General features: G+C 39.9%; 1 protein-coding gene across 1 annotated transcript in view; it reads right to left on the bottom strand.

Moving 5' to 3' along the window:
- Positions 1-875: 875 nt before the first annotated feature.
- The window catches only part of kntc1 (kinetochore associated 1), a 33,673-nt gene continuing 11,996 nt past the window's right edge, over positions 876-22,552 (bottom strand). Inside the window, exons 34-62 of the mRNA XM_063489720.1 lie at positions 21,280-21,380; positions 20,116-20,260; positions 19,772-19,828; positions 19,514-19,677; positions 19,330-19,434; positions 19,098-19,226; positions 18,651-18,767; positions 17,204-17,313; positions 16,844-17,060; positions 16,626-16,715; positions 16,364-16,529; positions 15,688-15,746; positions 15,358-15,574; positions 15,202-15,275; positions 14,876-15,086; positions 14,658-14,770; positions 14,473-14,528; positions 13,974-14,052; positions 13,765-13,889; positions 13,542-13,677; positions 13,337-13,432; positions 13,094-13,150; positions 12,731-12,785; positions 11,236-11,299; positions 8,926-9,055; positions 8,760-8,849; positions 8,155-8,309; positions 1,139-1,241; positions 876-1,000 (exon numbers count right to left, since the gene is read on the bottom strand). Of these exons, the coding sequence (XP_063345790.1) occupies positions 965-1,000; positions 1,139-1,241; positions 8,155-8,309; positions 8,760-8,849; positions 8,926-9,055; positions 11,236-11,299; positions 12,731-12,785; positions 13,094-13,150; positions 13,337-13,432; positions 13,542-13,677; positions 13,765-13,889; positions 13,974-14,052; positions 14,473-14,528; positions 14,658-14,770; positions 14,876-15,086; positions 15,202-15,275; positions 15,358-15,574; positions 15,688-15,746; positions 16,364-16,529; positions 16,626-16,715; positions 16,844-17,060; positions 17,204-17,313; positions 18,651-18,767; positions 19,098-19,226; positions 19,330-19,434; positions 19,514-19,677; positions 19,772-19,828; positions 20,116-20,260; positions 21,280-21,380 (3,257 nt within the window). The 3' untranslated portion in view covers positions 876-964. The remainder of the gene's footprint in view (positions 1,001-1,138; positions 1,242-8,154; positions 8,310-8,759; positions 8,850-8,925; positions 9,056-11,235; positions 11,300-12,730; positions 12,786-13,093; positions 13,151-13,336; positions 13,433-13,541; positions 13,678-13,764; positions 13,890-13,973; positions 14,053-14,472; positions 14,529-14,657; positions 14,771-14,875; positions 15,087-15,201; positions 15,276-15,357; positions 15,575-15,687; positions 15,747-16,363; positions 16,530-16,625; positions 16,716-16,843; positions 17,061-17,203; positions 17,314-18,650; positions 18,768-19,097; positions 19,227-19,329; positions 19,435-19,513; positions 19,678-19,771; positions 19,829-20,115; positions 20,261-21,279; positions 21,381-22,552) is intronic.

The following is a 22,552-nucleotide window of genomic DNA, read 5'->3' on the forward strand; positions in this document are numbered from 1 at the left end:
TAGTCCATCAGAAACGAGACCAGTGTTTAAAAAAAAAGTTGATGAACCAAAGAAGTATGACTAAGATAAGGAAGCTGTTCATATAAATGTGAAAGTAACAAGTATTTAAAAAGAAAACAGAAATAACTTTAGGAAAATGTGAGCACAGCAAGTAGGTCGTGTGTTCGAAGCCACCATCTGGTCGGGACCTTTCTGTGTGGAGTTCACATTTTCTCTCTGGGTACTCCGGCTTCCTCCCACACTCCAAAGACATGCAGTTAGTTTCTAAACTAACTGCATCGGTGCAAATGGTTGTCTTAGCCCTGCGTCAGATTGGTGACCTGTTCAGGGTGTACCCTGCCTCTCGCCCTGTGGGAGCTGGATGAGCGAGTTTGGTGTGGAAGAACTTGACTGTCCTGACCTAAACCTGATAGAACAACTTTGGGATGAAGTAGAGCAAAGACAGGACTTCTGGTTTAACAAAAAAAAATCCCATAAACATCCCTAAATCTTTTATAAAGCCTTTTCAGAAGAGTTGAAGTTGTTATAGCTGCAAAGGTTCGGCCAACATTGTATAAAATTCCATGAAGTAAGATTGGTTTGTTCCTTAATGTGTGTGACGGCAGATGAGCTAATACTTTTGGCAACACAGTGCACATCATTTATTAGGATTACTGCTCCTCTTTCTTTTAGATCCGATGTGGGACAGTACTTTAACTTCAAAATATTGTACAAAGTGTGGCTGTGCAATGAAAATCAACAGTTAAACTCAATACACATCCTAGGAAACAAACTTGGAGTTACAGTGGAAAATAAAAGTTGACATGTGATCTGCTGCTTCATAGCTCATCTCCACAGTTTTCATAAATGAATAGTTTATTCAAATATTACAGCTGAAAGATAAATGTGAAGTGCAAATACTGCATCTCAGCCTAAAGCAGACCAAGGAGGATTATATAAACACGGCTGAAGCAACAGTGCTGGTTCATCTCAATACTCCGTGTTGCATGTTAAGAAAGTCCTGAAAAACAAATGAAATCATTAATGCACACAGGTGAAGTGCTTTTAGCTAATAAAAAGAAACTTCTACTTCACATCAAACATGATGTGTAGCCTTTACTTTCCACTAAACTGGGTCCAAGATATCGGCTTCAGTTACCTTCAGGCAGCTGGATGACAACGAGCCATTTGTCAGGGTTTTCCCTCGCTGACGCTCTCTGTGTTTCATGTACTCACGAGCGAGTGATTCAGCATCATCATGGCTGCAGGGAAGATTGAAGAGCACAGACAACTAAAATCATGCAACTTTAAAAGGTTTAAGACGTCCGTTTCTAGGACAGTTCTGTTCTAAGTGCGAGCATTTAAACTAAACAGGAAGGAAAAGCAAAAATCTGAATTTCGAGCTACAACCTGAGACTGTAGGATAACATTAAGAGTAAGTAAGAGTAACAGTAAGAGCTAGCTTTTTTAAATAACAGCCAGTCTGTGACACCCTCTTCCAGTTAAAAGGTTTGAAATATCAAGACAAAATAAAAAATAAAAAATATATATATATATAAACAAACTGAGCCAAAATGTGGCTCTTCACAGTGTGTGAAAACCTAAGTCAACTCTTACTGCTTTCATTTCAATTAAGAGGTTAAGTAGCAGCCAGGTGCTGCTAATCAAATGCATTTGATTAAATGATCATCAGCAGATATCAGCACCTCTATAAAAGCAGATGTTTTGTCAGTTTGCAGGTCAGGAGTATTCAAGATTCACCATTAACTTAGTATGTCAAGGTATTCTAGAGTCACACGTGAGGGCATCTGTCCAACAGCTGAAGCCAGAATAATGGGTCTCATTTACTAATATTTGGATGGAAATGTTTTTATCATGTGCAACAAATTAGTTTGCATGCAAAATTACGGTCAGATTCAGAAACGTGCAAACTGGCCTATTTTATTCTCACCACTGTGGGTATGTTAGTAAATCAGAATAGTTCAAAATCAGCAGCCTTGTGGGAGCCCCATATAATTTGCATATTATCTGCGCACTTCCCCGCCATTGCTTCTCTAGATAAGTGAACACACTTAGCTCCAAGTGAAGAGAAAGTTGTGGCGATGTTATAAGACAGAATCCTGCAAATCTGAGGCAAGAAACAAGAACAAAGTCTGACCATATAAAATTAAATAACAGTGTCTGGATGCTGAAAGAGGAAGCCAGAAGAGACCAAAGAAGTTTCAAAAATAACTAGAAAGCGAAAATTTCAGAAGAAATTTTAAGTGTGCCTATGCCGCTGCTAATCAGCACAGACTACGCCCGAGAGGCGTGATTGCAGGTGCCGCTCAGGTGGGTCCACCTCCACTGCAGCGGCACTGCAGACCACGCCCCGCCACACACATCAAACACGTAAAATAAATATTTATGCACTTTTGCATTCACTTTTTGTTTTTTATTATTTTTTACAGTGTTCTGAATGATTAACAATGGTCTACAGCCAATCTTGTGTATTATTATACAAACTTTGGTTGTAAGATGCAGATAACTATTTAATAAAAAGCTAAATATTTTATATGAGAGTAAGAAAGAAAAGTATATCTTTGTGTCCCCCTTTCCCTGTTAATGCCCTACCTGGCCCCCTGGCAAAAGCTTTGCTAGATCCGCCCCTGCACAGTTACCAGCTGTCAGCTACACAAAAACAGGAGCTTGGTGTTTATTTGTCTCTCAGAAACAGTTCATAACTTCCCTTCAACTAATTCATGTCACCTAAAGGGTAAACCTGCTTCTCCATCACCAGTTCAGCTCACATCAAACACGTAAAATAAATATTTATGCACTTTTGCATTCACTTTTTGTTTTTTGTTATTTTTACACAGTGTTCTGAATGATTAACAATGGTCTACAGCCAATCTTGTGTATTATTATACAAACTTTGGTTGTAAGATGCCCTACCTGGCCCCCTGGCAAAAGCTTTGCTAGATCCGCCCCTGCACAGTTACCAGCTGTCAGCTAAATAAAAAAGGAGCTTGGTGTTTATTTCTCTCAGAAACAGTTCATAACTTCCCTTCAACTCATTCATGTCACCTAAAAAAAAGGTAAACCTGTTTCTCCATCACCAGTTCAGCTCTGATGATTCGGTAAGGTCATCTCCTGGTTTCCACCAGCCGCTTCTACAGCTGTGGCTCCAGCAAACATCAGCTGATACTAGAAATTAAAATCAAATGAATTCTAACAACAGCTGATCAAGCTTAAACGTGCTGCTGTTGTTTAGCGCGATAAACAAACAAGAGAGAAAAGCCGATCATTGATCAGTTTCATGACTGAAGTTTGAACAGGCGAAAGAATGACAGGGGAGGCTGTCATAAAGTTCAACATCAGTAACTTAGCGCGCACACAGCTGTATAGAAACTCCGTCGTGCTAGCTAGCACGCAGTACGAGTTATTATAACTGATTGTAAAAAGTCAGCACAACGAAAATAAACTACACCTAAACTCGGTTTATATCTGACCCAAATAGAGTGCAGTTCATAACTTCTTACCTGAAATTCAGTTCACCTCACGCTCTGACCGGCAGCCGCCTGCTTCTCCTGCCTTCGGTTTCCCTGATCCACGATCTACCACCGGTCGATCGGCGGTCGCCTCGCCGCCTCTTATGTCTCGTTCCCTGCATGCTCTGTCTGACACACACCGGTGGATAGCTGCCCTCGGTTGTAGCTCCGTGTCAGCGACCACCAAACAACTCAGTTATTTTTTTCACATCGACCAGCATCTGGACAATCCACCGCCTTTCACTGTTTGTACCGTTACTAAAAAAAAACCCTCATCAGCTCATAAAAACGAAAAATAAGTCCAGCTATGACCCTGAGTCAAAAAGACAGCCAGTTAGCTAGCTAGCTGTCTAGCTCTTTGCAGGCACCGAAACCATCAGAGCTAATATGGGATGTCTTGGTAACACGAGCAGATATTTGAAGTTTACATCTGGCCAATCCACCACCTTTCACTGTTTATACCGTTACTAAAATGAATAAATAAATAAATCATCGGTCCATTTAAACGAAAAATAAGTCCAGCTGTGACCACGAGACTTTACGAAGGACCGGGTGTGAAACCAGAGTAAGCCGCTCTCACTGTCATCCAGGCCGGCTGTAGCTTGTTAGCAAAGCCGCGCTAGCCACACTAGCCAGCTAGCCTCAAGCAGAAACGACATCGTCAGAACATTGTCGCTAATATGGGATGTTTTGACAAAACGAGCAGATATTTGAAGTTTACACACCTATATTCTCGCCTGAAAATATCTTAAAAGTTTATTTTGTGACCTAGAAACAGTATTAAGAGGAAAATAAAAACTAAGTGATGGCCGCCATTGTTTGACTCGGCAGAGGCGTGCTATGAATTGTGGGATATTGAGTTTTCCACCAAGCATTACCGTAACTTTTGAATGATTTGCGCAACCTTAAAAATTCCAATGGCTCCTGAAAGCAGCGACGCTGTGCGCACCGTTGATATTGTCATCATTACGGTAATCCAAATAAGGGTAGACAGGCCGTACTACTCCCGGCATACCACTAGAGAGAGCCAACACACCACAAATGAAGTTTGAAATTTGTATCAGTGGGACCAAAAGATGGAGCCAACACACCACAAATGAAGTCTGTTTCTATGGCGCCAAAAGAAGAATCTTTCTAAATTTGCACTAAAATATTAATATTTAAAAAACTATAAAAGTCATAAACACCAAAAGTGTATACCATACTAGTCCAGCTCCAGCCGCACAAAATGATCTAACATATGTAACCCTATTGTCAAAACTGTTTGGCAGAGAAGCGCGGGAAAATTTTCACTAAAATATTAATATTTAAAAAACTATAATAGTCATAAACACCAAAAGTCATAGCACACCATTCCTGATCCAGCCGCACAAAATGAGGTAACATATATGAATCTTGTCTCAAAACTGCGAGGCGAGATTCGCTGCAAAATTTCAGGCGGAAACTGAAGAATAATAATAACTAGAAAAATTTGCATTTCCTGCGAAAATGCTGTGTGGATGCCTTAACGCTGAAGCTGTCTGCTGAAAAGCTGAAAAAGATGAAAAGTTGCAAAAAATTGTAGGGTGGTGAAAAAAAACTCACCCTGGGCAGGATTCGAACCTGGCCCTGCTGGACACAAGGCAACTATTCATCTCACTGACCCAAACTCATTCTCGCAAGGAAGTGGTGGAGAGATGGACAATTCTGCTGAATTTAGCAGAAGCTGCTGAGAATTGTGCTGATAGGAGGTGAAAAGGATAAAAATTTTGCAGAAAAGTGGTGACTCAGCAGAATTTCTGCTGAAAAGAGGTAAAGAAGCAAAAAGTTGCGCTGAAAAGCGATGAATCAGCAGAATTTCTGCTCAAAAGAGGTTTTTTTCTGAAAACAGCTGAGATTTGTGCTGATAAGAGGTGAAAATGCTGAAAATTTTGCAGAAGAGGTGAATAAGCAGAATTTGGGCTGAAAAGAGGTGAAAATTCTGCTGAAAAGAGGTGAATGAGCAGAATTTCTGTAGAAAAGATGGAAAGAAGCAGAACTTTGCGCTGAAAAGAAGTGAATGAGCAGAATTTCTGCTGAAAAGAGTTTTTTTTCTGAAAATAGCAGAAAAAACTGAAAATTTTGCTGAAAAGGGGTGAAAAAGCTGAAATTTGCGTTGAAAAGAGTTAAAAAAGGTTTAATTGTTAATTGAAAAAAATGTTGCCACAAGCGGGATTTGAACCCGGGCCTCCCAGTCTGAGAACGGCTGCTCATCTCACTGAGCTAAAACACAGCTCAGCCCGGCAAGCAGAAATAAGTGACCACATTGATAATGTGTTCCATTCATTTCAAAGGGCAAAAATATTGCATAAAAAAATTCAATATCTCAAAAAGTATAGAAGTTATGAGCACCAAAAGTCATAGCACACATTAGCAGAAATAGCAGAATTTTTTAGAGTTTGAACGGTGAAAATCGGCTGAAAACTGAGGGAGTAGTTAAACGGCAAAGATCGGAGCAACTAGAAGAATAAAGATAAAGAATAAAGAGAAACAGGAAAACAATAGTGTGGATGCCTTGAGGCATCCACACAATAATAATAATAAATCCGACGAATAGGACGAATAGTATTATGTGTGCCTCTTGGCATAGGCACACATAATAAAGAAAAGAAGCACGCAGGCCTGAAATAGCAGAATATAATTTCTCCTGAGAGATTCCCTGTGCACTAACGTTTGGGATCAAAGTTGACATAAAAAAAGACCACAAGGAATAAAAAGATTAAAATAGGTGGAGGCCGAGGAACCATGTGATCCATCAGCCCCACACGAGAACCTCGCGAGCTTCGGGTAGTGACTGAAAGAATCAGATGCAAGTGGCACAAATAAGCGTCCACCAAAGGGTGGCTGTGTTTCCCCTTTGCGATAGTATTTTGTTTTCTTCATGTGCCTTTTCTGTAGTCCTGAGCATTTTGTAGCTTAATGTGTTTTAGAAAGCTATGAATAAAAACCAACATTCAATGATATTTGCTAATAATTGTTAGTAGTAGTAGTAGTAGCAGCCCTACTCATTTTACAGATTTGTGTTCAAATTCATAAGGCAGCCAGGTGTTTGTTGTACATATGTTTGGTCAGAGGAACTGACCTAAACTAAATTTGTTCCTAAAATACAAAAATATTGATAAACACAGATTTTTGCATATGCACTGTGAAATGAGTAAATGAGGCCCAATGATCCCAAGCACTGCAACAAATCTACAGCTGAATGGTTGAAATAGAAAAACACCAAGATTTTGCACTGATCCGGTCAAAGAGCAGACTTCATCCCGATTTAAATGCTGTGGTCAGATCTTAAGACAGCTGTATATAAATCAACATCCGCAAAACTCAATAAACTGAATAAAACCGAACTCAATGTTCGGATAAAGGTGCTTCTACAAGCAAACAGAATCATGGGGTGTAGTTAGTTTTCACATGCAGCGTCTGTATTTTCTTTTTTCTCAATAAATGATGAACTAGCGTAATTATTTTGTGTAATTATGTTGTTCATCTAACATTGTATCTAAATAATTTTAGAACCTGGGTATGACCAGATAATTTAAAAATTGTGCACTGATGCGTAAACTCTTAGACTTGAAAGAAGGTGGTGTGCTTGTTTCTCACACGACTGTGTGGTACTGTATCCCACGAAGAGTGTAAAAAATTTGTAATTCAGGTTAATTCATTATGTTTGGGTAAAAGATCAAATCTCCAGTTTATGATGGGTTCTTAACCACCTGAACTGCACATTACCTCCTAACTGTGTACAAAGAGCCACATGTAAAGCTAATGTTACAGCCGGAACAGCCTCCAGGTCGGCTGCATGATAGATGCAGATTAAAAACAGCTCAAAACACATCTGTTCAGACAGGCATTTAGGTAATATTCATGTGTAGCAAACTGTTTTATTGGATATGCTACTATACCCTCTTTATAGTGTTTTATTGTTTCGATTAATATGCTTTTATTCCTATGTGAAGCACTTTGAAATAAATTCCTGTTTTAAAAAGCACTATATAAATAAATTTGACTTTACTTTACTCTGTGCCCAGGCTTAATGGCACATAGTATAAAACCCTGGGGAGCATTCACTACAGATCCTGTAAAAAAACTCAATTCGGGTGGGTGGGTGAGCATGCTGCTGCTTAGCGTGTTTCTCGACCATTTAAGGCTTAGAAACTGCATTGCTCTTCCACTGAAGACTTCTCTTTAGGGTCCGAGCCAGAGACCCAACTTTACTAATCGTGATGATGAATAAGTTTTACACAAAAGCTGATGTTTTTTTTCTGTGTAAGTCTGAGGCCCATGGTGAAATTGCAGATTGGGGATCTGGCTATTACAGATCAATGCAGAGGAGGCGTCTCAGTGCGTGGTTACAGACTGGATTTTTATGTGTATAATAATGAAAGCTTTAGATCACAGCTCATAGATATCATAGGTACAGGTAGATCATTGCTAGTCTCCTTCCATTTATATGAGGGTTGGAAGGACAGGTACCTGCTCTTTATATCCTTGTATGGATGATTACATCAGGTTTTAAACATTTTAGATCACAGCACTATGCATCAGTTTATTGTTGATGTTTTAAAACCATCTCTATAGAAAAGTTTTTGTTGCTTTCCTATGAAGGGTTGAGAGGCGTGAATCTCACCAGTTCTGGCTGATCAGATAGTCCACCAAATCTTTCACTTGGTTAGGCTGCCCACTCGACACTATGAGCTGCTTCAGATGGCTGAAGTGTTTCGTCTTCAGCAGTTTCTGATGCTGTCCATTCTGGCTGATGAAAGTTAACACAGTCTCTCTGACCTGATGGATCATTAAGAATTTAAGTAATGTAGTATAAGACATTAAATATATAACATAATATACTCTATAACTTTGTTTATATGAGAATCACAATGAAGAATGCAGATGTTACAACACAGCAAATCTGCTCACGTGAAGATTGGGTTTATTTATGTTTTTGGTTAGCAACACTGTTTTTCCGACACACAAAAAATATCTTTCACACCATCTAATCAGCTGATCAAACTTCCTGTTTAACAGTTTTAAGGAGTGTGCTGATACTCAGAAATATTAATGCCTAAAAATTAAAAAAATAAATAGAATTCTATTTTTAAAATATATTTAGAAACAAAAAAGATTAAATGAAATGACAATGTAGCTGAAGTGGAAATTTTTAAATGATAGTAAAATGTGGTAACAAGTGTTAAAGGCAGTTAAATCTGTGAGCAGTGGAAAGACGTCACATCTAACCTGTGAAGGAATACCAGCGAGTTCCCCGGTGTTCATAAGCTCTTCCACCTGCTCGAGCACGGCGAGCGGGTTGCAGACAGACAGAAAACCCTGCAAATAACAAAAAGAGAGTCAGAGCCTAAACTACATGCTTACTTCTCACATGTATTTAAATGGATGCACTCACCTGGACCTGCTGCTCCTTCTTACTGGCACAGGGAATTAGAAGAAGCGTTCCCAGGGCGAAGGCTGGCAGATTGAACTGTGCAAAGCGATTGGCAATTCCGATTAAATCCAGATTCAACAAAAATGGGCACCTCAGGAGGGAAAAGGAATGGCGAGACATTAGGAGTTAAGGTGAAGATTAGATGAAGCATTACTCAGGTCTAATACTAATTCAGAAATGAATCAGAAATGGATCAGTGTGTTTATAAACTGTTCAAAAAATTAAACGAACACTTAGAAAACACAATGGGGAAGGAATTATGCTGGACATCTATCTATCTATCTATCTATCTATCTGAGATGGACTAGGTAATATGTTAGAATAGGCAGAATGCCACATTCAAAGAGACCCTGAAAATCAAAGTAAAAAAAATCAATAAAAAAAGATGCAGCAGGTTAGTCCAGTTTTCAAAAATTTCACTGCAGCAACTCAGAATGGCACTCAGTAGTTTGTATGGCCCCCACAAGCCTGAATGCATGCCTGAAAACATCATAACGTGCAGCATGACGTTCTCCACCGCTTCTCCTGACATTTTCACATGCGTCTCATGTCCACAGGGTGAACCTGGTCTCATCTTTGAAAAGCACAGTGCACTAGTGGCGGACCTGCCAGTTCTGGTATTCTGTCCAGCTCTCCTAGATTAACTATCTCTCTCTTAGAATCTCCTCCATGCTCTTGAGACTGTTGTTGGACTACCTGTGTACTCTCTGCAGGGACCAGGTATCACCTCATGTTACCAGTAGTGACGCTGACACCAAATGAAAAACCAGTCAGAAAAAATAAGGGAAAAATGTCAGTGCACCTATAAAACCATTCTCTTTTGGAGGCTGTCTCATTGTCGGACCCTCTACTGCACCTGTTGTTATTTTCATTAAGATCAAAGCAGCTGAAACTGATTAACCACCCAGTCTGCTACTGAACTGACCCACACGTTTAACTGACCTGATGCTATACTCTGATTAGCGTTCCTTTAATTATTGTTTGACCAGTGTATATTTTATGTGTCTTTTGGGAAAACACAATTATACAAGCATTAAAAGTACATACAGAACACATGCGGTGTATATAGGCCAGGAGTGGCAAACATCATTTCCTTATAGGGAAACATTAGCGTAGATAAAATAAGCAAAAGACCACACAAGGGGCAGAACAGGCAGTGACCTCGTTAACTGCTGACTCAAAACAATCTACCTAAATTCAATATCAACTTTCATTATTAATATCTTATCTAAACTGAGAAAAACATATATACAAAAACATGATATTGCAGTTTAGACTTACATCACTGCATTAAGAACAAAACACAGCCTTTGACACTCATTCACTGTGATGATGTCATGTGTCATGAAACTGTGTGTTGTTCTTCTGAATCAAATCATGGCTGCTGATGTGAAAACACAGCATACAGATGTGCCCCAATTCCTGGTTCTGACTGGTTTTAGTCAGTGATGGCATTGGAAATCTATTTATTGAACACAAAAGAACTACACACGGGTTCAGTTTACTGCATTTTTTAAGCCACTTGTCTCAGAACCCAAAAAACCCCAAAAAAACCCCCAAAAAAACAAGCATGTATAAGATCGTTGGTGCCACAGCTGAATGAAGCTGACTGAGTTACTGGCACCCTGGATGCCTGCATGCATCTGCTGCAGCAGCCTTGCATTTCCTAATCGTTCTCGGAAGAAATCTGACTGCACTGAGGCACCGAGATGAGGTGCTCCAACCAGTACTTGTACCATTCTTGCTTGGATCAGGAGCATATCCTGACATATCCTTGGCTTACTTATTTCTAATATGCCACCTACTGAACATACAGTTTGTTCAAGGCAGACACAACCGGTGACTATTCATTGGCTGTACTCAACCAGTATGGAGAGAAATTCCTCAACACTTGTACCATCAATGCACAGATGCACAACAGCATGCATCACGTCCACAGGAGGTCATACCTCATTTTAGATCTCTTGTTTGAGCTTCTATTATAGTTGATGTATAATGCCTATTTAAAAACACTTGCTGACCAGTATATTTTAAGTGTGAACACTTTATGTAGTCTTATCAAGTATTCGCATCTCTATCTACGTGCAAGGCCTCTTTTGTTTTTGTAGCACAGCCAGAGTTTTCAAGTTCTGATTGAAAAAGTTGTATCAAGATTTATTTTTGCTTTTAAATTAATAAAGAGTGTACGCACAGTATGCTGCCCTATTCAAACACAAGATGTCCATGAAAGAATCAGTTTGGTGGTTATAGCTGAATGTGAGTGAGGCATACTTGAGGAGGAGAACAAACGTCCTGTAGAGCATCGCCTGCTGATCTGGACTCAGAGGAACAGAAGCTGTTGCCAAGAAATAAGAACAAACAAACAACTGCATTTAAAAGAAGAGCTGAACAGAGCAGAGCACACATGCATCATCAACTTTAAAAGGCTTCATAGGAAGCAGTTAGCTAGTGAAATTACTATCAGGGAACTTATACTCAGTGACAGCATACCGTCATGCCCACATTAATGATCTACACTGACCCTGCTTCAGGTAATCATCCCTACCATCCTCTATAAAACAGTAGTACTGTACAGATGAGCACATCTGTCAGATTTAACTCACATATTTCTGTATTATTCTTGCAGCTCTATCTCAGATTTGAGTAAACCTGTTATTTATCAATGTAATTTGCACTACTCTCTTACACGGCTGACTTTTTTCTCGTCTTTAAGTTAAGCTAAGTTTTCTTTTCTTTCTTTCTGTCTTTAAAAAAAAAATCACTGTTGTATATATAATTTCTTTTGCCCTTATTATGCACCTGTGGCACTTCTACTTCAACAATGTTGTTCATTTATTGTAGACTGTAACATTTTTGTTCTTTACCCTGCGGCAGTAATTTCCCTTGGTGGGATCAATAAAGTATCCACCCATCCATAAATTAATTCATAATCTTCTTTATCTGGCAGTAATCTTTCAGTAGTTGTTTGGATAACTACATAAACCATCTCCTACATGTAATTAGCCTATGGGGCAGCATGTGCCCCACCTCTTGTGCTGTGTCAGATGGGACAGGGTCTAACCGCCACATTACACTGAGATGGGTAAGCAGTTAATAGATGCAAACACAGCCATGCATACTTATTTTAGTACACCCCATTATCAGCTTTGCCTCAGAAACAGCTCACTTGTATGAAGTGGAGTACACAGCATTATTTGTTGTTAGATCCGATCAAGCCTGTCTCGGTTTTGGGGAATTGCTGATGGGTGGTTTCGAAATTCTGATGCTGAAAGGCTTAAAAGAAAGACTTCTTGAAAAAGTTTAAAGCAGCAAAATAAACTTCAGCTCCTACTTTTCTTCTTCTGTTTTTTTTTTTTTTTAATTTTTATGAACCTGCATTAAAGCTTACTCGCGAGTCTCATTATTCTGACTTTTCAAGGGGAAGCTGTGGCTCATAAGGTAGAGTTATTAACCCAGTCTTTTACTGAGCACAGCTCATGATGGGCAGTCATACCTCATACATGCCTTTCTATTATTGGGTTGCATTGCTGTAACTATACTCAAAGCCTAAAGTTGCACCACTCTTGCCACAACATTTCAACATAAAGTAATTTTTCATCTTTTACTTGCCAATGAAAGAGGAACAAGACACACGTAACTTGTTTGTACAAGTCTTAAGCCTGCAGGAGTGAACAAGTTTGGGGCTAAAGTTTCCAATATAAAGAAAGTGGATATCTGAACATCAATGAGCACCAAGACAAGCAAATTTCAGTCATTTGTGTGGTACCTGAGACAAAAGGTGCCAGTATCATGCTCCTCCAGGTCCGGGAGAAACTTGAAATCTGCGGAGCACAAATAAAATAATTACTCGTTGTCAAACTGGAAAGTTATTTCTGGCACCGGACATCCTGTGGTGCAGTGGTTAAACCGTGCTCTACCAAATGCAATGCCACTGCTTTCGTTCCAGAAAACATAAACACACACATAAACAACCAAAGCCCATGCTCTGCACAAATATCTGAGCATCAAATTCAGTGCTGCATTACTGTAAAGACATTAGGCATATATGGTTTGTGACACTTTAAAGAAAATGGTTTTCCAGGTGAAAAAAATGCCTTTTTCAATTCGTGAAATAAAAGTGATGAATTACCTCCCACAACGCCGGAACAGCCACTATTGCCTCCAATACCTTCTGGAGGTGGCTGATCTGAGGAAGAGAAATATTTAAATTCAGGTGTTACTTCTGAAACACAACCCAGCTGCTATTTAGGAATAATGTATTTATGGACCTTCAGCTTGAAAATATTTCCAAGTACTGGAGAAAAAAAACCCCTCTTATTTTACACTACTTGTTTTTTGGGTCTTTGAATAAAAGCGTGATGCACGTTCTCACCAGGTTGAAGCCGAGCAGCTTCTGAAGCAGGTTGTTCCACAGCTGAGGGTCGTAAATCTGGTACTCCAGGCACAGGTCTGCTACCAACCGCACAGCCTGAAAGGATAAAAGGTGCTTCCGGTTTTGTGTCTGACATTTCTAACCCAATGAAGTAAAGGTGAGGAAACAAGCTGGAATAATTTGAATGTTATCTGTCAGAAAGTACCTGAGGCTCATGACTGTGGTTCTTCCAAAGCCCTTTAACTAAACCCTCTTTGGGACTACTGAGGAAGGACTGAACTGTGTACGGGATGTTTAATGCTTCCAGTTGAGAGACAAAGATGTAACACTTCAGGTAATATCTGCATATGAATAGAAACCAGAGAAACATTAGTTACTATAGACCTACAGGCCATACAGGTACCGTTTAACTTTTCATGGATTCTTACGGGATTTTGGTGATGGGGATTTGCAGCTGAGCCTCCAGAATGGGTGCATCAGCGAGGCGGACGAGACAGAGTAGCGCTCGAGCACGATGGCAGAAGGTCAGACGAGGCCCAGATGTGCTAAGCGGCTAGAGAAGGGAAATCAAACACAGATTTAGTTGGACTTTTCCCCCATTATTGCTTTTGTTTTGTTTTTTTCCCTTTAAACGCACCCAAGTTTCTGCAGTTAAGATAGGGCTCAGATGACGGACGGCATCTTGCATCGAGCAGGACTGCAGCATGTACACTACCCTGTAAGCATTAAAAACACAGTGAGTAGAACAAGTACGCCAGTGGGTTCTCAACACAGAGCCAGAGAGAATTTAGAGCAACCAAGTAATCTTTATTTCATTCATATTGCAGACGCATGCAACATCTGTGGGCGCTGCTAAAGGCTTTTGTAAGAAAGAAAGAAAGAAAGCACCCTGTAAACAGTAACCGATATCTTAGGGTTGCACTTGCATGTCTGCGGCTGCTCTGTCGTACATGTGAGTGAGCTTTGAGGTCTCGATCTGTGGTTGCCTATGAGAGCAGAGTTGACAGCTGAGCAGAAGACACACTGCACTGTCACAGCTAACATCCTTTGTAACTCAAAGGTAAACTATCCCGTTTTAACGAATTATCATTAAGAAAAAAGAAAAGTAGTAAGAATGGAAAAAGTGACTGCGCTACCTCATCAAGTCTGGGTCCTCCTCAATGTTGCTGACACAGTCACTATACCCAATATCCTAATTAAATAAGAAGAAAGAAAAAAGTTTAGTTGCACTAAACACACAGCAGCAAATCTGATAACACACAAAACAGGCAGAAAAACAATAAAAAGGCAGAGAGATAAGATAAAGCTACGACTGACAAACCTTGACCACAGCCGGGCCTGTCTTGCAGATCCATTTTTCTAACAACATGGTGCGGATTTTTAGAAGATCCACATTATTGACTGTGGCTATTTCTTCAACTGCACCATGTATATCTGAGAAATAGAGAGACCTGGTTACATATTTAGGAAAAAAGCGATCTTAAAAAAATAGCATTAATGAAGCATTAATTTACCTACTGCATTGATAAGTGTGCTCACCTGGATACGTCTGACCTCCTGACTCTTTGTAACGCTGTTCCACACTGCTGTGTTCGTACAGGGCCATTATGAGCCTGCCTGGCAGCCCAGACAGCTTCATCAGCTCCGGGCTGTTCAGCTGACTGGATATTAAAGTATTCTCAGTGGCTGAGCGCTGAAACTGTAGCTTCAGCTTGGACAGAAAGGTGTCTCCTCTGGCCCGCGCTGCCTCCTGTGTGAGGTCAGAGGAGGGGAAGGAGAGGGAAAAAAATCATCAACTAATGTATAAAAAACTTTTTAGATGGGCATTTGAGACATTTCAGAATGTGAAAAATTCAAAGACTGACATCAAGGTGTGGATCCTTTAACCAAGTGTCTCCAAGTGCCAAACAGAACCTGAGTGACTGTGTCTTCTCATAGCCTGTAGAGAAGAGGAAACAGCTAAGTGCATCTATAAAAACACCCCTCACAGTCCAGCGTAGAGTCAAACGTGCAGCTCAAACCTGGCGGAAGCTCCTGGGTTATCTTGTGGGCCGTGGCGGCGGCCCACTCTGGGCTTTGGATACATTTGATGTACTTCATCATAGTCTTCGCCACCTTGAAAGTCTCTTTGTTTTGACAATGCCCCTGACCCATTTTCCTTTGCTCTAAGATTAACGGCTTCATTTTCTTCTCAAAGACATGGTTTGCTGCTGACATGTAGAGCTTGTCAAGGCTCACCTATGGAGCAACAGGATGGTTTTAACAGCCTCAGTTACCTAATTTTATGAATAAAAGAATGATTTCTGTGATTAAACAGACTAAGGCCGTGGTTTAGATTAGTGTGGCTTTACCTTCATGAGTTTGCTAATCAGCAGAAGTGTGGGGAAGGTCTCCTCACTGAGCTCAGGACCTAAACAAAGAAGAATATTTTAACTTCATCAGTTTTAAACCATCTCATCAACTCTACCAGTATACTTCTGTCTGTAACTCAAAAGGTTTTTAATGAACCATGATAAAACTTTGTTAGGGTGTAGAGTGGGGTCATGTTAACAATCCATTAAAAATTGGCTTAAGTCAACCAAAGCCTTTGAACTATAATTCTTAAATTTTTGGTGTGTTTTACTTTTGACCTCTGGCCTGTTCTTCCGGGTCAAATAAGGTCAAACCTTAATAAAATGTCTTTAAAACTATGATTAAAGAGAATGAGCTACCTAGTTAGTTAGAAATATACTGTACTGTAATATTATATAATAAGCTTAAGTTATTGATGTCCACTTACAATACAATACCCTTAAAAGTAAATACTGACCACAAATGGAGCTTTTTGCTTCTTGTCTATGATAATTATTATTTTAAAAGTAATAGATGCCAGTGTGCAAACATGTTCACAGTTCAGGAGAATAGCTGAAATTACTTCCTTTTAGACAACACCTACATCATAACAACTTTCTGCCACTGCAGATGTGATGAAGATAAGTTTATGAGCATTAATACTGAGGTGTGAAAAGGTAACAGTGGTTAACTTACAGATAATCTTCCAGTAATGTTTGGTCTGCATAAGCAGGTGGAAGGGAAGTCTGCTGCTTGAAAGGGGGTTTGGCAGCAGACCGGTTTCAAGAAGATGCGTGTTCTCCACGTCTGTGGGAGGAGAAACTCGCTTGTAGGACTTCAGATGCTGCAGGAGACCCATCGCCTGTGGGTTTAAATTCAAATGTTTCAAGTCCCAACATTTCATTTTGAACACAGTGAACTACATGGGCTTGAATATGCCAGTGTGTTTGGTTTTTACCTGACCAACAGAGAGGCTGGTCACGTTCTCATCTGCAGCCTGTATGATCTTCAGCACCACTTCTATTCTCTCGTAGTTGTATGGGCTGAGCTGTATGAGAGGAAACGTTTTACAGATCAGCTCAACAGATTTTTGTAGGTTGGAATTTGATTTTTTTAATGTTTAAAAGTCTTAAAAACAGGTAATTTTAGCCTATACTATATTTTAAATACAAAGACCTTGAATATGGCAGAACAGAGGTTGTCTGTGAGCTTGCTGGTGTTGTGTAACATTGGGATAACCTGCAGGACTCGATCCAGCGTGTCAGTGTGAGACAGAGGTTGCGCCTCCTCCTGACCGACAGCTGGATCACCTGCACCTTCCTCATCCTCCTGGAGCAGCAGTAAGGTGGTAATGTACTGGTTGATTACACTATCATGGTCCAGATCGTAGGTGCTGCAGAAAGGAAAAAAACAACTTTTAGCATAGCTGAGCGTGACACACACACGCACTCCAAAACAGGGTGGACATTTAAACACAGTCTAGACACATTTATCCAACATGTTAGATGGTCAAAAGTGACAACAGGAGGAGCTGACCTGCAGTACTGGAGGATAATGTCTGGGGTGATTCTCTTGTTTTTCACTAAAACAGGGATCAGAGTGCTCTTCATCTCAGACCGCTGACGGAACACTGGCTGGATTGATATCTGGGAGAGAGACGCACAATAACAGATATGAAGTGATACAAAACAGGGAGAGAGAATGAAATACACAAAAAATTAAACAAATCTTTATAGACCTACACTGCTCAAAGAATTAAAGGAACACTTTTTAATCAGAGTACATTAGGTCAGTTTAGTAGGGGGGGAGTTGTTAAGTAGTTTCAGCTGCTTTGGTGTTATTAAAATTAACAACAGGTGCACTAGTAGGGCAACAATAAGACAACCCCCATAACAGGAATGGCCTTACAGATGGAGCTCACTGACATTTTTCCTCTCGTCTTTTCTGACTGTTTTTCTTTTGTTGCTAGTTTTGCATTTGGCTAGCGTCAGTGTCACTGCTGGTAACATGAGGTAATACCTGGACTCTGCAGAGGGTGCACAGGTAGTCCAACTCCTCGTGGATGGCACATGAATATGTGCCAGTGCCAGAAGGTTTGCTGTCTCCAAGAACAGTTTTAGTAGCATGGAGGAGATTCCAGGAGACAGACAGTTACTCAAGTAGAGCTGGACAGGACCATAGAAGGTCTTTAACCCAAAAGCAGGTTTGAGCACTGCCAGAGCTACAAAATTACCTCCAGTAGGCCACTGGTGTGAATGACTTTGACCAACAATCAGAAACAGACTTGATGGGACTCGCCTGAGTGCACAATGTCCTCTACTGGGCGCTGTGCTCACTGCCTGGCACCATAGAGCCTGATTGGTATTAGCAATAGAATACCAGAATTCAGGTCCACCACTTTTCACAAATGAAAGACGGGTTCACCCTCAGAACATGTGAGAGAAGTAAAAGGGTCTGGTGAGAGTAAGGAGAGCGTTAAGCTGCCTGTAACATCGTTCAGCATGACCAGTTTGGTGGTGAGTCAGTGATATGCCTGCGGAGGCATATCAATGGAGGGAGGCAGAGACCTCTACAGGCTAGGCAGTGGTATCCTGATTGTCATTAGGTATCAGGATAAAATCCATGGCCCCGTGGTGCAGTGGGTCCTGGGTTACTCCTGGTGCATGACAATGCTCAGCCTCATGTGGTGAGGTACAAGCACATGGGGGCCATACAAACTGCTGAGTACTATTCAGAGTTGCTGCAATGACATTTTTGCAAAATGGACTTTGATTTTGGGGCCGTCTTTGAATTAATATTGATCAAACATTGCGGCATCCATTCATATGTAACACATTACCTAGTCCATATCACTGTCGATATCAGCAGGATTTTTCCCATTGAGACCTGATGTGTTTTCTAAGTGTTCCTTTAATGTTTTTTTGAGCATTGCATTTATTCAGACCAGAGTACCTTTGATCACCTGATTTAAATACTTCATTACCTCCAATTTGCCAAGCTTGATTCCCCACTCAGCATCGGTGATGACAGAGAGAAACCTCCTCTGTTCTTCTGCCTCATTATATAAACTACAGAGATTTGCTCCAATCCTCGCCACAGCCTGGAATAATAAAACACCGTAACGGATTTCTGGAATATAACATTGATTTGTATTTATTTATTTTTTCTACAAAATTGATAACTGCTTGATAGAACTGATTCCCAAGTGCTTATGATCTCAGGTTCTTTAAACAAACTTCAGCTGAATCTTTTCCGTAGTCAAAGGGAAAAAACAAAACAGATGATAGTCTGATGTTTATGGACTCACTAACTGATACACAGAAATAATAAAGTCCCTTTTTGCCCATTTCTTTCTCTTAAATTTCACTTACTAAAAACAATAAAACATTTTTTATTTAATTTTTTAAAAAGAAGAGATTTTATTGCTTACCAAAATCTTGTCATAGTTTTGCCAGGTGTTGTCAATAACTTTCCACAGTATTTTGAAGACTTCTGCTTTGGAGAGGAGTGTACAGAGACCAATAGCCAAATCACAATCCACCACCCTCCAGTTTAACACCTGTAGCCAACAGACAGAAACATAGATGGCTATTTAAAATATACCAAAAATGCTGTTTATCTACCACAGAATTTTTGTGGTTTTGTGGACTTGGCTGACTCACCTTGTTCAACAGTGGCACAGCCACAGCATTCAGAGTAGACGTAGTTGTCTTCCTGTGATCGTTCAGGCACAGGTTGTACTTCTTAAGCTCTTGTGCGTCATAAAGCTGAGAGGAGATAACAATCATTTTCAGTATAACGTCTTGAGAAACACAACAAGCACCGCTGAGAATATCGCAGTTGTACCTGTAGGCTCAGCTTTATATCCATGACGTTTGAGGTGACGTGCTGCAGGCAGCTGCCGTACGCGTTGACCAGCACTCTGAGGGCCAATTCCAGCTGACTGCACTCCTGTAACATCTGTAACATGTTGGCCAGGGGACCGAAGAGCGGCCGCAGGTAGTTTGAACCTGCATGCATGATGAGACATGAGGTCAACATACAAAACTGCAATTTGATAAGAAAACATAGAAAGCAGAGGAAGTTTTTTAATTTCAAATCTACCATCTTCAAATGAGCAGTGTGACAGACAGGAGCAGTCCAGGGGGTACAATCTGGTATCTGCAAAAAAGGTCATAAGTTATAATAAGACTACTTCCGGTAAAAATAACGTAAGTCAAGTATATTTAAGCATTTTTTTGATAAAGCCAAAGGTGGCCAAAGGGCTATAGACATTATATGACAGGCAGCATGAGAAATATGCAACATAAAAGTAATACAATCAAATCAGTTCGCAAAATTAAATAAATATCAGTATTTAAAATCAATGGCATAGACCACTAAAAGTTGCCAAGCTTAAAAAACAAAAACAAAAACATTTAAGAGAAAATAAATCTGAGAATTCTTACCTTGAGAAATAGGCAGCAAGCAGTTGGTAATCTCATACTGGACAGGCAGCACTGACACTGGGTCCAGAACAATGCAATCTTCATTAAAGACATCTTGAAAACTCCACTGAGAGTGTGGGTCTTTTTCTGCCTCCGGTGTCAAATCCTGGAACGGTACACAGTTTAAAAAGTATGAAAACATTCGCTTCACTCCGCAGCTTTGTGAGAGAGAAGCATTAAATAAATGCACTTTTATCAAAATCATGGATTATTTCTTACCATCCGTTTAAGAGATTCACAGTTATCATTTTGTGATAATAATAATTTAGATGTCTACCAACAAATAAAACATAAAAAATGAAGAGGCTAGAATATACAATTCTATGTCCAAAAAGTAAAATATAAGTAAAACCTGAATGCAATGATCTTCAAATCTCACGAACCCAGATGTCATTCAAATCACACAGAAAACATATGAAATATTTACACTGAGAAAAAGTAAAATTTCATGGAAAATATGAGCTTGTTTTGAATTTGATGGCAGTAATACAAAACAACTTGGTACAAGGCCATGTTTACCACAGTATAGCACCCCAAACAGTCATAAGCATCGGCGATCTCAAGAGACCAGCTGCTGGACTTCTTGTAGAGGAATGTTGTCCCATTCTTGTTTCATATAGGATTCTAGCTGCTCAGCAGTCTGGTTTGTTGTATTTTTCTTTTATTTCATAATGTGCCAAATGTTTTCAGCTGGTCAAATGTCTGGCCAGTTCTGCACCTGCAACTTCTACTGTCAAGCCATGCTGTTGTAAAAGCTCCAGTATCCAGTTTAGCATTGTTTCACTGAAATATGTAAGTCCCTCTTACATATGGGAGCACGTTATTTGAAAATCTGTATATACCTTCCAGCATTAATGATGCCTTTTCAGATATGCAAGCTGCCAATTCCATAGCACCTCTGCCTAAGAAACTCTTTTTACAGAAAATCGTGTTACTGGCCTGCTGCTGTTAAGCCTTTTGCTACATCCTCCTCTTTTTGAGACATGTTGCCGTCATCAAATTCAAAACAAACTAATATTGTTTTTCATCAAGTCGTGAAAAGTTTCAGTTTAAACATCTGAAATGTTTTCTTTGTTCTACTGGTTTATGTGATTTACACTGGATGAGAGGAAGGAAGATACTGACCTTGACGATGAAGCCATAGTTGTCTGATAACTGACACTGATGATAGACATCCACAGCAATCCGTGTGCATTTGCAAAGCTCCAGACAATCCAGGAGAAGATCTGTAACAGTTAATACAAGATAAACCTCAGGATTTTGCAAACTTGCAAATTATATGAAAAGGTAAGGGGAATAAGACATGTTATGCTCACTTAGACCAGTTGAAAATATTCCTTCTTCTAGATGTTTGTTTACATCTTGACTCTCCCTTTAAGTTAATTTTGTGATTGGATGCCCCTCACAAACAGAAGATATCAAAAAGTGCATGTGCAATCTGCTCTCAATGACGTCCTACAGAGTCATTTAGCATTCAGAGCAGGCTGAAGCCTGAGGTTTTGGCTTTAAGAGTATTCACACATAATTTAACACTTTGATTTTAAATACGAACTACTGACAGGTAGTGGTACCCCTCAGCCTCGAGTAGATACACATATGATATCATGTTGGACCTGCTACTTTGTTTCATTCTGGTTTATCACATTTAAAAATGTAGGTGTCTTTGTCACCTGCTCACCTACTCATCTAGCAGAGTAACCACAAAACCCCACCAGCCTTTGATAGCTGAGGGTAAAAAAACAAAAAACAAAAAACATCTCTATCAAATATATTTTCACTCTGTTGGCCTGAGGAAAGGCAGCTGCTTTAAAAAGACCAGACAAAGATAAGTGGTAACTATATCTTTTTTATTTGTTTTAAGATAGTTAGGGTAAAAAAAATCCTGTCAAACTTTGATATCACGCATGTATTCACTTTTTACAGCAAAATATATTTTACAGTACAGTCAATATTTTACAGGGCTGAGTCATTTTAGTGCAACTTTCACCTGTGTAAAATACTGTTGAACATTTGTGATGCTTGCATGTAGGGCTGGGCCATATCATACCATTCACGGTAATACCGGTATAATGTTGGGCAACGATAAGAAAATGAAATATCGCGATAGAATATGGGTAAAACGCGCATGCGCAGTGCCTTTGTTTTCATACGCACATGGCGGCGACAGAGACTGAGAAGGGCGAAAGCGGATCGTTGAATGAAACGGATGAACCAGAATTGGTTTGTAAAAATGCTGCAACCTCAGTGGTTGCAGCATTCTTAGCTTTCATCCGTCAGATACACAACAAAGCACTATTTTTGGTAGAGCATGCTAGCGGGCCGTCGATATTACCGTGTTTTCTTTTTTGAAAATACGGCACACTTAAAATCAATCCTTTGATTTTTCTGAAAATCGACA

This window comes from Pelmatolapia mariae, linkage group LG12 (genome assembly GCF_036321145.2).
Source record: "Pelmatolapia mariae isolate MD_Pm_ZW linkage group LG12, Pm_UMD_F_2, whole genome shotgun sequence".
Taxonomy (NCBI): Eukaryota; Metazoa; Chordata; class Actinopteri; order Cichliformes; family Cichlidae; genus Pelmatolapia; species Pelmatolapia mariae.